Below are 17053 nucleotides of genomic sequence, written 5' to 3'. Positions count from 1 at the left end.
ACCAAAAAAAATAGTAAAAAAAAGAAATTATTTATTAATATTATCTTTAACAGATTATCTCTGTGAGTGACACACAGAATTATGTGTGTTTAACTGAGGCTACATATCAAAAAGAAATAAAGACAATAAATGGCAAAATAGAAGGTAAGAACCATTTTTTATTTAAAACATCATTTGACCAATTATTTGTCTAAAAGCATGAGGACTGATATACTCTGACAGCCAAAGAAAATTATGTTTTAAATGCGTAGCATGGAAGGACAAAAGGAGTGAAAGTTACATGTCTTCTCAGGTGTTAGCAACAGATTATATTGAGAGTGCCAAAAAAAGAGCTGAATTATTAGTTTAAATTCAATATACCTGAAGAAAGGAGTAAAAGAGGGAATGAAGACCAAGGAAGACAGGGAGTACATGAGGGAACAAGAAGCAGGTTTATATAATGGAGAATGGTAAAATAAAATAATTCTTTAGAGAAAGATAGAGCATGATTAGAAAGCTGGGAAGAATAAAAAGTGACCTTCCATTACCAAAAGTTGCCAGGGAATTACAGCAAACATGTTGTCACTCCTGTCTTTCTCACTGGTGGGAAGGCATTAGGGATGGAAGCAACTGACCATAGAAAGTTGTGTTTTATCTGCAATAGGTGAATATAAGCATATTGGCACAGCCATGCGTGTATATAATTTGTCATATACACTCAGTATAGACCAGAAGTTTTCACACTTTATAAAATCCGCTGAATACCTTTTTAACAGTGCACATTGTGATTCAGCAGACTTGGGATTCTGGCATTTTAAATAAGTTCTCAGGTGATGCCGTTGCTGGTGGTCCTTGGACCTCACTCTTAAGTAGCAAGAGAATAGCCTTTCCTTTGGAAAAATCTGGAAGAAGGGCAATTGGATAGAAGATCAAGACATAACAGGGTCAAGGAAAAGCATTATATTGCTTTTATTTCTGCATCTGTTTCTGGTCAGAGGGGAAAAAGAGGTAAAGAAATAATAATTACAGGTGTCAGATACTATTCCTAATCAAAGAGAAAGAAAGTGTTGGGAAAATTGATTTTAAAAGATGTTGAATGGGAAAAATGAAGACCACAGATGTGGACATTATTTTGGCTAAGGAAGAGGGATTGTGAGGCAGGAAATGGGGCAAGAAAGAAGATAGCCAGGCAACTTTGGAGTTTCTGAATAGGAAATTTGAGTGAATTCACTTCAGATGCATTTACAATATTTGCACTCCAGATTAGATTTTGGGTACTCCAGAGACTACCGGAAGTGGAGGATTACTAGAATTGGAGTAAACTATGGTGACTTTTTAGTTTTCTCTTTTACTATCAGCATAAAAGGTATATATTTTGTTGATATTAGCTATTCAAATGAGAAATATTTGAATCTAAGAGCATTGGCTTTATTTTTAATGAAGCAAATTGTTTTGGTAAAATTGTTGTTCTATAAAAATCCATTAGACACTTAATAAAGCGACTAATTTTTAGAAACAAAAAAATACTGAATTTACTACCTGAATTCTAAATTTTTTTTTAAATAAGTATTTTCCTGATTTAAAAATATAAAATATTATTTGTATGTAATAAGTATGTTGCCATAAATTTTCAAATAAACGTGCCAATATTGAAAGCTCATTAAACAAACTTTTAAATGAATTTTGTATATATTTTTTACATGAGTGAATCAAGAAAATTTCTGAGGATAAACTAAAGGACACAGAAATGTAGGCATATGATTACACCACATGGATATGGAAAACAATGAATATTTTATTTAGTATTATCCCCTAAGTAAATATCCAAGCTGATCAATTTGTAACACGTTCAGTGATGAGATGTCAGTTCTGCATTCAGCTGAACTCTCATCATAACGGTGTACCGTCTCAATTGTAGGACAAATTAAAGAACATGATGAATGTAATGATATAAATTATTCTAATGTATTTCATTAAACATATGGTGTAGGATTCTATGTTCAGCTTTGACATTTATTTTTTCAGGGTCATGATTTGCTCCTCTGATCAAAGATCATTTATGCTTTCATCACTCAGCATATACATATTAATATCAACACATTTTGCATGCAAAACACATTCTCACTTTTGAAATCTTAAGTGCATGTTTGATGAACCGTAGATTCCTAGTTTCTTCAGTGTATTTCTGTCATGTGAGTGTCCTAAAGAAACAAACAAAAGAAAATCTCCTAAACCTAAAGGAATCATTCTCAAAGCTGAGCAAGAGGACTCAGTTAGATACTATCACTGGGTTCATTTGTGGTTGGTTTTGTTATATTTACCTATGACTGATAACAAATCTCTTTTGCTTTAGAGTCTACTGAAAAGCCTTCTGACTTTGAGGTATTGAGTTTTATAATTTTATCTTGAATTATTTATTAACTATGTATTTTGTGAAGTATACATTCGTTATTAATCATTTTTCTTCTAAACCCATTTAGCCTGCTGTTGAAATGCAAAACTCTGTTCCAAATAAAGCTTTAGAAAGGAGGAATAAACAAACATTGAGAGCAGGTAATTTTACAGTTCAACTATATTAAAATGAATATTTCAATAGTTGACATATTAATAGTCTCATCTCCCCAATGTTTATTTTTCAAATATTATGGAAATATTTGAGTTAATAATGTCCATAGTGGTATCCACGTTTGAAAAACTGATTATTTCCAAGAACATGAATTTTAATTAGTTTTTTTAAAAATTAGCTTTAATTTCAGGTGTTTCTATTTTTATGTTCTGATACTGTAATGTTTTGTATTGGGAATGTCTGTATGACTTAAAGATTCAAGAAGATGAATTTTTAAACTCTAATATTTTTCCTGTTCAAAACTTGATTCAAATTCTACCCTTTACTGCAGAGAAAGCTTCACTTTTTGACATGCCAATTGTGTTTTAACATTGGTTACCTCATGTGGATGTAGTCATTTGAAGCATCCTAAGGAAATCAGTTATTCTGATTTAGCTTACTCTGTGCGTGTGTATGTGTGTGTGTGTGTGGTGTGCATGTTTGTGCCTGTGTGCATGTGTATGTGTGTTTGTGTGTGGTACCCCTAGTTTTTAAAAATGGGAGAAGTAATCATTTCTTTCTAATTATATTTGTAAAACTGTGATTCTGAAGCATTTGGCTTTAGTGTCTTTTCATTGTTTAGAGGTAAACAATTGTCTAAACTAGTTTTTAAAAAATTATTCCTATACATGCTTAAACATTATACAACATATGTACACAGTCATAGATAATACGTAGAATTTGTTTTGAACTTCTAATATGTAAATAATTGTACATTGTGTGTAATTTTCTGTAACATTCTTTATTTTATCAGCATTATATTGTAAGATCCATCCATAATAGACAGAACTAGCTCTGGTTTTGTTTTTATTGCATTCTTTATATAAATTCCGTTATATAACTGCACCACAACTAAAGTTTGTTTATGCAAAAAATAAAAGCAAATGCAAATTTCAGTCTTATTTAAGTTGGTTTTATCTACTGATTTTTGATATATTAGAAATTAAAACTAAAGAATTTCAAGTATAACCATGCACAATCATCTATTTTAATAAAAATGAAAAGTGTGACCTATGAACCATTACAGCTATGCTGTTGTAACACATTATTTCCCCGAAACAGTGCAGTATACACTTCTAAAAATGAGATTGAAAATAGTCGATAACAAAAGTATGATTTGAGTTTTGGATTCTCTACGTGAAATTTGAACTTTAGGGATGCTCATCTCACAACTTAAAAGCACATTTGAAAACCAAATATATAGTTCATGCATGTCAAATTATAAATGTACCCTTAATATTAAAATGATATTTAAAGCTTCAGTTGTGCGTGTTTGCTTTTCTCTTTGAACTATGTTAAATAGTTAATATTTGAAAAATTTGTTTACAAAGAAAACGGAACATTATTTCTGTTTTTTGTTTGTTTTCTGTCTTATGGCTCCGTGATTTTCATATTCTATTATATGACTGTACCACAATTAATTAAACGGTTTTATGCTGATAAAATACATAAAAATAAAAACAAATTCAGATTTTGATAAGCCTTTTAAGTTGGCTTTATATTTTATTTTTAATATATTAAAAATTAAAAGTATAGTATTTAAGATATAAGCATGCATAATCATATATATTCCGATGGCAATTAGAACTATGAGTTAAAAATTATTAGAGCTATGGTGTTACAACACAGTTTGTCTCTGAAACATTCCAGTATACACTTCTAAATAAACGCAAATGATCATGGTCAACAGCAAAAGTATGATTTGACCTCTTGGATTCCCTGGAGGAAACTTGAACTCCAGGGATATTCTGATCAGAATTTAAGACCAGTTTTAAAAATCAGACTTTTAGTTCATGAATGTCAAATAATCAGTTGACCCGTAATGATGAAATCATCCTTAAAGTTTTTGTTAGGCATGTTTGCTTTTTTCTTCAACCTGTCTTAAATAGTTCAAATTTGAAAATTTTGTTTATAAAGAAAACTGGATATATATGTGTGTGTGTGTGTGTGTATTCTGTCTCATGACTCTCAGTACTCCTTGGATCTTGTGTAGATCCTGATTTAATTCTATTAAATGTGGAAACAGTAGTTTACTAATGTGTAGACATTGATTTAATTCTTTTTTAGGGAAAAATTAGGTTACTTAAAGCAATTATTTTTATATAGATTTCTAATATTCTCTAAGGCATCACAAGTTGATTCTGAAGATATTGAATTAAGGAAAGACTGTCTCAAAATAACTAAAGGAGTTTTAAAATTTAATGTATATGCAATAAAAGCTTTTTAAGCTTATTTATTTATTACACATACACAAAATATACTGTCATACATGTTGAAACTTAAAATTGTTAGACATAAAGTTTGTTAACATAAAAAAATTTATATTTCTCAAGAGTCTTATTTATTGATAATTTCATTTGAATAACAGATTGCTGAGTCAATCAAACTAAGTAATGCTAAAAAATAGAAAAATGATAACATATAATTAAAGTTATCTCATTAAATTTCAAGCATAGGACATACTGTGTTTCTGGGAAGAAGAACACATTAGTGCCTTTTTGAAGAAATAATTTATACAAGTTAGCCAAATTTCTATTTTTTTCTATTCTAATGAATACAATATTTTAGTTTGCAATTCTGTTAGGTTGACCATAAAAGTTGTGGGAATAATCTGAAAAAAGTATGTACAGGTTGAATAAGAAACACCACAGATTCATGAAAAAAATAGATTTGTATACTCTTTTAAAATATATCATAGTAAATATTCTCGTTAATATATCTGTGATTAATATTTGATAGATAATATGTTGACATTAAAATCAGGAAAAGAAACATATGCAGAATCACGTTGGAGTTCTAAGGTATTGTGTAATTTTGTTTTTATTATTATTTAAATATAAATATTGAGTGATGTTGAAACTTGAAAGTAGAGACTTTGACTTTATTGTTTTACCTCTGCATATTGCCCTTCAGTAATTTCTGATATTTTTCAGAAAATACTAAGCAGTTATTATTTGCTAAGTAGATTACTGCTTCATAGTGCAATTTCACGTATTTTCAGGATTAAGTTTAAGAAGGTAGTGTAGTATAGTGTGAAAATACATCTTAGAATTCTAGGAATTTATTTGGGTTCTGAATCTACAGTTGTCTAAAAACTGAAGAATTTCAGTTCAGGGGTCCACCTGTGAGCAAATTTATGATTCTCTGGTATATCTGGATTCAGAGGAAAAAGGTAAAATAGTTTTGTGTATCTTGGAACTTGAAAGGATAATGCCTGGTGCTTGAAAGTATTGCTATATTTGGATTGCACAGTGCAGATCTTAAGGAATCTTTTGGGCAAAGGAAAAGCAAGAAAAATAGGAAACCTGAGAAACTACAGTAAAAACAATTTGGTTGAGTAGTGTTTTAAAGAGTGAACATTATTTTCACAAATAGAACTATTTGAGTTATTTTGTGGCAGCCATGCTTTCAACCACATAAATATCTGTATTCTGAGATCACAGCTGTGCAAAGAGGTGGAAAGGGCCCCACTAGTTGTTAGAAGTAGCTGCTTTATAGCAGTAACAATCATGAGTAGAAGTCAAAAAACCAGTCAGTATTCTGGTTCTGTTACTTACTAGTTATGTAACCTTGGAGAAAATTATTTAATGTATTCAAATGTCAGTGGCCTTGTTCATTGAATTAGTGCTAATATCTACCTCTTAGATATGTTTAATTGAGCAATGTTATAATAAAAGTGAAAATATTTTGCAAACTGAAAAATGTGTATACAAATGTAAGATAATGATGACAGTGGTATTCAGTGGCTTAATAAATATCAAGGGTACTTTTTCTAAACATGAAGGCAGTATTGTCAGAAAAATAATGGGGGAATACAACAGACATGTGGATTTCTAGTTTAGTGTATGGGTATGTTAAGTATCAGCAGGCTACTAATACTATTTTCTAAACTTGCTAAGAATTTAGCAAATTAGACCTCTCTGATGAGATTTTAAATGCTTTGACTATTAATAATGTGCTTCCTGAATAGCATAAGTGTGCTAAGCAGTGAGACCTGAATACACAGGATGAGGACTTATGTCAAAGTGGTAGGAATAGAAAAGCAAGTTAACAACACTTATAAGTAAATATAAGTGATCTCTATATAAAGACAGATAGTGTTAGGTTAGATAAAATTGAAGAAGTTTACACTTAGAATGGGAATGGGGGTGGCAGTCAAATTCTGTAGTCAGAGATTTCTTTGAGACTGTCAGTCAAGTTCCCATAACAAGCATGAGAGGTAGGATGACATGTATATACCCAAAGGATTATAAATCATGCTGCTATAAAGACACATGAACACGTATGTTTATTGCGGCACTATTCACAATAGCAAAGACTTGGAATCAACCCAAATGTCCATCAGTGACAGACTGGATTAAGAAAATGTGGCACATATACACCATGGAATACTATGCAGCCATATAAAAGGATGAGTTCATGTCCTTTGTAGGGACATGGATGCAGCTGGAAACCATCATTCTCAGCAAACAATTGCAAGAACAGAAAACCAAACACCTCATGTTCTCACTCATAGGTGGGAATTGAACAATCAGATTACTTGGACTCTGGAAGGGGAACATCACACACTGGGGCCTATTATGGGTAGGGGGTAGGGAATGGGGGGAGGGATGGCATTGGGAGTTGTACCTGATGTAAATGACGAGTTGATGGGTGCTGACGAGTTGATGGGTACAGCACACCAACATGGCACAAGTATACATATGTAACAAACCTGCACATTGTGCACATGTACCCTAGAACTTAAAGTATAATAAAAAAAAAGAAAAAAAAAAAAGGAGAAATCTCCAAAAAACAAACAAACAAACAAACAAACAAACAAACAAACAAAAAGAATGTCTAGGTGAAAGACATTTGGAGCAGAAAAAAAGCAGATCACATTTCTTTACAATTTTTCTCTTACCATTCTGGAAAGACTAGGAAGCGGAAAGTGGGGTAAACATTATCATCATCATTTTCATTATTGTAAGGTGTAAAAAAGTTTGCAAATGTGTTCCTGGCACATAATAAATGCTTTATGAATAAATGTTCTTATATTTTTATGAAGGACTTGCTATAGTTTTCTGAAATTATGTTTTAATTGAGATTGAGTTGCATATTTTATATGATATTGGTTTCTTTTCATTTAAACTTAATAGAATGTTTTTCTTCTTTTAAATTTATTCATGCATTTCTTCTGTTATCAAAAATTTTCTCAAAAATTTTTGATTATTTCAAATTCTTGTCTACCTAAATAAAGAAGCTTTTACAATATTCTATCTCATACTCTGAAGGTTTTCTTTCCTTAAAGTGTCTTATTTTAACCCTAAAAATTTATAATTATGAATATTTTAAATGTTTAATGTTGTCAATGTTATATAGCAAGAAGCAGGTGATTGTCTTTTGTTTTAAATGCCCTCTCTTTTTTCTTGAGGACTACAAAGTAGAGTTAGATATTTTGAATGTAATTTCTTGTTGAAATATGCACACGAGTAAATACTTTTTCTGTGGATATGTTTTTATTTTTGGGTTTTCATGCTTAGTAACTGTTTCAATAGCTAAATGAAAATGAAAATAAGCTTGATTTGGAGAGCATATGTGAAGTCCTTTATATAAATGTTTTGGTTTTCAATAGGTTTCTATTCTTAAACCAAATTGCCTTTAAAGTAGGAAACTGAGTATGTTTTGAAATATGTTAGGAAATCTTGATGTCACTCATTATTATTGTTATTATTTTAAAATTGCAATTCATTATTGATAGAACTTCAAACAGAGTGTTTCGGAAAGTGCTGCACAGAATTACACGTGTTTACCTGAGGCTACATATCAAGAAGAAGTCAAGAATATAAATGGAAAACTAAAGGGTAAGAATCACTTTTTATTTAGAAGTCATTTGACAGTATGTTTATCTAAAAATTTGAGGACTGTTATACTGTAATAGCCTCAGAACATTACGCACTAAATGCGTAGTATAAAAAAAGCGAATTAAAATGGTAATAAGTTACATATCTTGTCAGGTGTCAGCAACAGAGTATATAGTGAGTGCCGAAAAAGGAACTGAATTATTACTTTACATTCCAGATATTCTAAAACCTGAGATATCTCAGGAAATAAGAGGAAAGATGTAAAAGAGGGAATAAAGAATGAGGAAGACAGAAAGTACAGGGAGGAAATGAGGGAAAAAGAAGCAGGTGTATACAATGGAGGTTCATAAGATAAAATAACTCTTTAGATAGAGGAAGAGTATGGTTAGAAAGGTGGGAAGAATATATAGTAAGCTTTCAGTACAAAAACTAGTAAAAGAATTACAGCAAAAATGTTCCACCCAAGCTAAAAACCATGGCACAAGAAGTACGTGATACATGCACAAGCTTCAGTAGCTGATTCGATCAAGTGGAAGAAAGGGTATCCGTGATTGAAGATCAAATGAATGAAATGAAGTGAGAAGAGAAGTTTAAAGAAAAAAGAGTAAAAAGAAACAAACAAAGCCTCAAGAAATATGGGACTATGTGAAAAGACCAAATCAACGTTTGATTGGTGTACCTGAAATTGACAGGGAGAATGGAACCAAGTTGGAAAACACTCTGCAGGATATTATCGAGGAGAACTTCCCCAACCTAGAAAGACAGGCCAACATTCAAATTCAGGAAATACAGAGAACACCACAAAGATACTCCTCGAGAAGAGCAACCCCAAGACACATAATTGTCAGATCCACCAAGATTGCAAAGAAGGAAAAAATGTTAAAGGTAGCTAGACAGAAAGGTCGGGTTACCCACAAAGGGAAGCCCATTAGACTAACAGCAGAGCTCTCAGAAGAAACTCTACAAGCCAGAAGAGAGTGGGGGCCAATATTCAACATTCTTAAAGAAAAGAATTTTCAACCCGAAATTTCATATCCAGCTAAACTAAGCTTCATAAGTGAAGGAGAAATAAAATCCTTTACAAACAAACAAATGCTGAGAGGTTTTGTCACCACCAGTCCTGCCTTACAAGAGCTCCTGAAGGACACACTAAACATGGAAATGAAAAACAGGTACCAGCCACTGCAAAAACATGCCAAATTACAAAGACCCTCGATGCTAGGAAGAAACTGCATCAACTAACAAGCAAAATAACCAGCTAACATCATAATGACAGGATCAAATTCACACATAACAATATTAACCTTAAATGCTCCAATTAAAAGACACAGACTGGCAAATTGATAAAGAGTCAAGACCCATCAGTGTGATGTATTCAGGAGACACATCTCATGTGCAGAGATACACATAGGCTCAAAATAAAGGGATGCAGAAAGATCTACCAAGCAAATGGAAAACAAAAAGAAAGCAGGGATTGCAATCCTAGTCTCTGACACAACAGACTTTAAACCAACAAAGATCAAAAGAGACAAAGAAGGCCATTACATAATGGTAAAGGGATCAATTCAACAAGAAGACCTAACTGTCCTAAATATATATGCACCCAATACAGGAGCACCCAGATTCATAAGGCAAGTCAATAGAGACCTACAAAGAGACTTAGACTCCCACAAAATAATGATGGGAGACTTTAACACCCCGGTGTCAATATTAGACAGATCAACGAGACAGAAGGTTAAAAAGGATATCCAGGACTTGAACTCGGCTCTGCACCAAGCAGACCCAATAGACATCTGCAGAACTCTCTACCCCAAATCAGCAGAATATACATTCTTCTCAGTACCACATCACACTTATTCCAAAATTGACCATATAGTTGGAAGTAAAGCACTCCTCAGCAAATATACAAGAACAGAAATCACAACAAACTGTCTCTCAGATCACAGTGCAATCAAATTAGAACTCAGGATTAAGAAACTCACTCAAAATCACACAACTACGTGGAAACTGAACAACCTGCCCCTGAGTGACTACTGGGTACATAACAAAATGTAGGCAGAAATAAAGATGTTGTTTGAAACCAATGAGAACAAAGACACAACATATCAGAATCTCTGGGCCACATTTAAGCAATGTGTAGAGGGAAATTTATAGCACTAAATGCCCATAAGAGAAAGCAGGAAAGACCTAAAATTGACACCCTAACATCACAATTTAATGAACTAGAGAAGCAAGAGCAAACAAATTCAAAAGGTAGCAGAAGGTAAGAAATAACTAAGAACAGAGTAGAACTGAAGGAGATAGAGATACAAAAAAACCCTTCAAAAATCAATGAATCCAGGAGCTAGTTTTTTGAAAAGATCAACAAAATAGATGGCTAGCAAGACTAATAAAGAAGAAAAGAGAGAAGAATCAAATAGACACAATAAAAAATGATAAAGGAGATATCACCACCGATCCCACAGAAATACAAACTACTATCACACAACACTATAAACACCTCTACACAAATAAACTAGAAAATCTAGAAGAAATGGATAAATTCCTGGACACACACACCCTCCCTAGACTAAACCAGGAAGAAGTTAAATCCCTGAATAGACCAATAACAGGCTCTGAAATTGAGGCAATAATTAATAGCCTACCAACCAAAAAAAAGTCCAGGACCAGATGGATTCACAGCCGAATTCTACCAGAGGTACAAAGAAGAGCTGGAACCATTCCTTCTGAAACTCTTCCAATCATAGAAAAAGAGAGAATCCTCCCTTACTCATTTTATGAAGCCAGTATCATGCTGATACCAAAGTCTGGCAGAGAGACAACAAAAAAGAGAATTTTAGACCAATATCCCTGATGAACATCAATGCAAAAATCCTCAATCAAATACTGGCAAACTGAATCCAGCAGCATATCAAAAAGCTTATCCACCATGATCAAGTTGGCTTCATCCCTGAGATGCAAGGCTGTTTCAATAAACATAATGCATAAACATAATGCATCACATAAACAGAACCAAAGACAAAAACCACATGATTATATCAATAGATGCAGAAAAGGCCTTTGACAAAATTCAACAGCACTTCATGCTAAAATCTCTCAATAAATAAACTAAGTCCTGATGGGACGTATCTCAAAATAGTAAGAGCTATTTATGACAAACTCATAGCCAATATCATATTGAATGGGCAAAAACTTGAAGCTTTCCCTTTGAAAACTGGCACAAGACAGGGATGCCCTCTCTCACCACTCCTATTCAACATAGTGTTAGAAGTTCTGGCCAGGGCAATCAGACGGGAGAAAGAAACTAAGGGTATTCAATTAGAAAAAGAGGAAGTCAGATTGTCCCTGTTTGCAGATGACATGATTGTGTATTTAGAAAACTCTATCATCTCAGCCCCAAATCTCCTTAAGCTGATATAAGCAACTTCAGCAAAGTCTCAGGACATACAATTAATGTGCAAAAATCACAAGAATTCCTATACACCGATAACAGACAAACAGAGAGCCAAATCATGAGTGAACTCCCATTCACAATTGCTTCAAAGAGAATAAAATGCCTAGGAATCCAACTTACAAGGGATGTGAAGGACCTCTTCAAGGAGAACTACAAACCACTGCTCAACAGAAAAAAGGGGACACAAACAAATGGAACAACATTCCATGCTCATGGATAGGAAGAATCAATATCATGAAAATGACCATACTGCCCAAGGAAAATTTTAGATTCTATGCCATCCCCATCAAGCTACCAATGACTTTCTTCACAGAATTGGAAAAAAGTACTTTAAAGTTCATATGGAACCAAAAAAGAGCCCTCATTGCCAAGACAATCCTAAGCCAAAAGAACAAAGCTGGAGGCATCACGCTACCTGACTTCAAACTATACTACAAGGCTATAGTAACCAAAACAGCATGGTCTTGGTACCAAAACAGAGATATAGACCAAGGGAAAGGAACAGAGCTCTCAGAAATAACACCACAAATCTACAACCATCTGATTTTTGATGAACCAGACAAAAACAAGAAATGGGGAAGGATTCCCTGTTTAATAAATTGTTCTGGGAAAACTGGCTAGCTATATGTAGAAAGCTGAAACGGCATCCCTTCCTTACACCTTATACAAAAATTATTTTCAGATGGATTAAAGACTTAAATGTTAGACCTAAAACTATAAAAACCCCAGAAGAAAACCTAGGCAATACCATTCAGGACAGAGGCATGGGCAAAGACTTCATGACTAAAACACCAAAAGCAATGGCAACAAAAGCCAAAATGGACAAATGTGATCTAATTAAAGAGCTTCTGCACAGCAAAAGAAGCTTCCATCAGAGTGAACAGGAAACATACAGAATGGGAGAAAATTTTTGCAATCTACCCATCTGACAAAGGGCTACTATCTGGAATCTACAAATAACTTTAATAAGTTTACAAGAAAAAATCAAACAACCCCATCAAAAAGTGGACAAAAGATGTGAACAGACAGTTCTCAAAAGAAGACATTTATGCAGCCAACAGACACATGAAAAATGCTCATCATCACTGGCCATCAGAGAAATGCAAATCAAAATCACAGTGAGATACCTTCTCACACCAGTTAGAATGGTAATCATTAAAAAGTCAGGAAACAACAGGTGCTGGAGAGGATATGGAGAAACAGGAACACTTTTACACTGTTGGTGGGAGTGTCAATTAGTTCAACCATTGTGGAAAACAGTGTGGTGATTTCTCAAGGATCTAGGACTAGAAATACCATTTGACCCAGCAATCCCATTACTGGTTATATATCCAAAGGATTATAAATCTTACTACTATAAAGACACATGCACATGTATGTTTATTGGGGCACTATTCACAATAGCAAAGACTTGGAACCAACCCAAATGTCCATCAATGATAGACTGAATTAAGAAAATGTGGCACATATACATCATAGAATACTATGCAACCATATAAAAAGGATGAGTTCATGTCCTTTGTAGGGACATGGATGAAGCTGGAAACCATCATTATGAGCAAACTATCCCAAGGACAGAAAACCAAACACTGCATATTCTCACCCATAAGTGGGAATTGAAATATGAGAACACTTGGATACAGGGTGGGGAACATCACACTACAGGGCCTGTCATGGGGTGGAGGGAGCGGAGAGGGATAGCATTAATAAAAATACATAATGTAAATGATGAGTTAATGGGTGCACCACACCAACATGGCACATGTATACATATGTAACACATCTGCATGTTGTGCACATGTACCCTAGAACTTAAAGTATAATAATAAAAAAAAAAAATTTCCATCTTTACTTACTCGCTTGTGGAAGACATTAGGGATGGAATTACCTGACTGTGCGAAGCTATGTTTCATCTATTATTGGTGAATATAAGCATATATGGGCAGCCACACATGTTTATATTTTTTCAGTACGGTCCAGAAGTTTTCATACTTTAATAAATGAGCTACAGATCTTGTTAACAATGCACATTCTGATTCAATAGACTTGAGGTTGTGCAATTTTAATAAATTCTCAGGTGATGCTGATGCTGGTGGTTCTTGGACCATGCACTGAGTAGCAAAGGTATAGAGTTTTCATTGAAGTAATTTGGAAGAAGAGCAATTGGATAGAATGTCAAGACATAACAGAGTCAAGGGCAAGCATTATTTTGATTTTGTTTCTCAGTATGTTTTTAGTCAGAAGCGAAGAAAGAGGTTAAAAAACAACAACAGAATTTATAGATGCCCAATATTACTTCCGAACAAGAGAAAGAAAGTGGTAGGAAAATTTATTTTTAAAAGTGTTGAAGGGAAAGAATCAAAACTACAGATCTGGAGATTATTTTTGCTAAAGAATAGCAATTGTGAGGCATGAAGGGGGAGGGGAGGAGAAGCTAAGTAGGTAATTTTGAAGTTTCTGAGAAGGAAACTTGAGTGAACTCATTTCAGATGCATTTGGAATGTCTGCACTCCAGAAGGTTAGATTATGTGTGCTCTGGACAGTATTGGAAGAAGCAGGGATTACTAGATTTGGCGTCTACCACAGTGACTCATTACTCTTTTCTATTACTTTCAGGATTCATAGAGACATGTTTTGTTGATATTATTTATTTAAGTGAGATAAATTTGAATATGAATCCATTGACTTTTTTAGTAAAATTGCTGCTCCATAATAATCTGTTAGATGACTGGGCCCGGTGGCTCATGCCTGTAATCCCAGCACTTTGGGAAGCTGAGGTGGGCCGATCACTTGGGGTCAGCAGTTCGAGACCAGCCTGGCCAACATGGTGAAACCCCGTCTCTACTAAAAATACAAAAAAAAAAAAAATTAGCTGGGTGTGGTAGCACACGCCTGTAATCCCAGCTACTCAAGAGGCTAAGGCAGGAGAATCGCTTGAACCCAGGGGGCGGAGGTTGCAGTGAACCGAGGTCACTCCACTGCATTCCACTCTGGGTGACAGAGTGAGACTCCATCTCAAAAAAAATAAAAATAAAAAAATAAAAATTTGTTAGAGACTAACATGGTAAATCAGTCTAATTTTAGAAACAAAAACTAAATTTATTACTTGAATACTAAAACTGATTTTTAAATAAATATTATTCTGATTTCAAAATGAAAATGGTTATAACTAATTAATATTTAGCAATCAAGTTTTTGAATAAATATTTCAATACTGAAAGTTTTTTATACATTATTTTCTTTATGAGTTTTATATGCCGTCTTATATGAAGGGATGAAAAAACATTCAGATGGATAAATGACAGGTTGCAAAAATGTAGGCATAAAATTACACCACATGTGTATGGAAAAAAATGAATATTTTTATTTACTATTATTCCCTAATATACATCCATGCTCATGAATTCATTACACTTTCGTTAATGAGACATCAGTTTTACATTCAGCTAAACTCTTATTGTAACTGTGTACCTTCTCAATTATAAGATAAATTAAAGAGTATGATGAATGTTTATAATTTAATGATATAAGTGATTCTGAAGTGTATCTTGTAGTTCAGAAGCTCTCATAATTTATAACTAGTATATGTTAGCCATGTGTGAGATTCATAGATGCCATGTGATAAATGAGCTCTAGATGATGAAATGGTTTGTAAAATTTTCCTTGTGTGTTTTTTGCTTTTTTTTCTTTTTCACATAAAAATTTTAAACTCAATGTTTTTGTTTATAAAGAAAATAGTTACAAATTTACTTCTTGTCACCTGGGACTGCACATTTTTGATATAGTTTGAACCTAGACTTTTTTTAAACTTGTGAAAAATTAGGTCACTTATGACTATTATTTTTATATAAATTTCTGATATATTTATCCAAAATTTCCCAAGTACTTTCTTAATACATTGGCGCATTAGAAAGAGACTATATCATTATAATTTTTTAAAAAAATATATTCAATAAAATGTTTTAAAGTCCATGTCTGTATCATTCATTGACACAATAGTTTCATTAATCTTTAAACTTTAAATGACTAGACATAAATTTCATTGATATAAAAGTATACATATCTTTGAAGAATCTTATTGATGAATAATTTATCCTGGAAAATGAACTAGTCATAAAGCTTGCTGAGTCAATCAAAGAAAGTAACAGTAAAATATTAATTCCTGAAAGAAAATGAGGGTTGATATTTAACTAAACTTACCTGGGTAAATGGCAACTATCAGACATAGTGTGTTTTTTGCGGGGAGAGGAATACAGGAGACTGCTTTTTTGAAGAAAAAAAATCATACAAGCTTTTTATAAGTCTTACGTCAGGGTTTTGATAAGGAAGCAGAGCCATTCATGACCACTCAGGACATAGAACTGATGCTGCGTTTTCTCTTTCCTCTGGGAGCCTCTTTGCAATTCACTAAGAGCTTTTCCTGAGACCCTTGTCTTGACTGGTGCTTGTCCTCCTCATTAGGGTATCCAAACTTCAGGCTAGTTTTGTCAGTCCAGTCCAGCTTGTCAGTGTACTTTTGTTCAGCTTCATCTTTCTTTCTGGAGCTGAGTACAGAATTCAGGGCACTGGGCATTACACAGACCTGTCGATAACCTGAGGGAACAAAGAGTTCTTACCAGTAAGACAATGACAAAGCATATTCTTACGCGCTTCTGCCACAGTATATTCTAACCTGCCGTCACCATTTGTTGGCTGGGAGGTTGCACTGCACACCCCATTACAAAATTTGCTGACTCAAGTGCGGATAGGAAAATGATATAGGCTTCTTGAGACCTCCACTTTCTCATTTCTGCAGCAAATCAAGGGCTTTCTCACATGCCCAGTATGCTGCCATGAGAACTAGCATTTGGGAAAACCACCATACTAAGTTTACATATAACCAAAAGAATCATACAGAGGCTGACTCCCCTGGCAGCACTCAGAAACAAATTGCATTCCTCAGTATATGTTAAAGTCACACCCTCCAGGGTGACAACATGTCTCAAGCAAGTGAAAGTAAACTTAAATAGAAGAAGTGGCTCTGTTTTCAGATTAGAAAGATGAGCCAAAAGTTCGGAAAGCTGAAAAAACACAGGGTATCAACACACAACTTTGCTTCTCAACCCTTTGGCAACCACTAATCTTTTTACTCTATCCATAATTTTGGTTTCTGGATAATGTCATTTGTGGAAA

At 33.6% G+C, this 17053-nt stretch overlaps 1 protein-coding gene across 1 annotated transcript in view; it reads left to right on the top strand.

The window, feature by feature from the left end:
- The window catches only part of LOC139355391 (ankyrin repeat domain-containing protein 30B-like), a 136366-nt gene that overhangs the window by 97423 nt on the left and 21890 nt on the right, over positions 1-17053 (top strand). The window contains exons 34-38 of the mRNA XM_071068725.1: positions 54-144; positions 2333-2361; positions 2460-2532; positions 5324-5385; positions 8325-8427. Coding sequence (XP_070924826.1) covers positions 54-144; positions 2333-2361; positions 2460-2532; positions 5324-5385; positions 8325-8427 — 358 coding nt within the window. The remainder of the gene's footprint in view (positions 1-53; positions 145-2332; positions 2362-2459; positions 2533-5323; positions 5386-8324; positions 8428-17053) is intronic.

The sequence above is a fragment of the Macaca nemestrina genome, chromosome 9 (assembly GCF_043159975.1).
Source record: "Macaca nemestrina isolate mMacNem1 chromosome 9, mMacNem.hap1, whole genome shotgun sequence".
Lineage (NCBI taxonomy): Eukaryota > Metazoa > Chordata > Mammalia > Primates > Cercopithecidae > Macaca > Macaca nemestrina.
The sequence above is the reverse complement of the archived record's forward strand: the minus strand, read 5'-3'. Positions and strand labels throughout refer to the sequence as shown.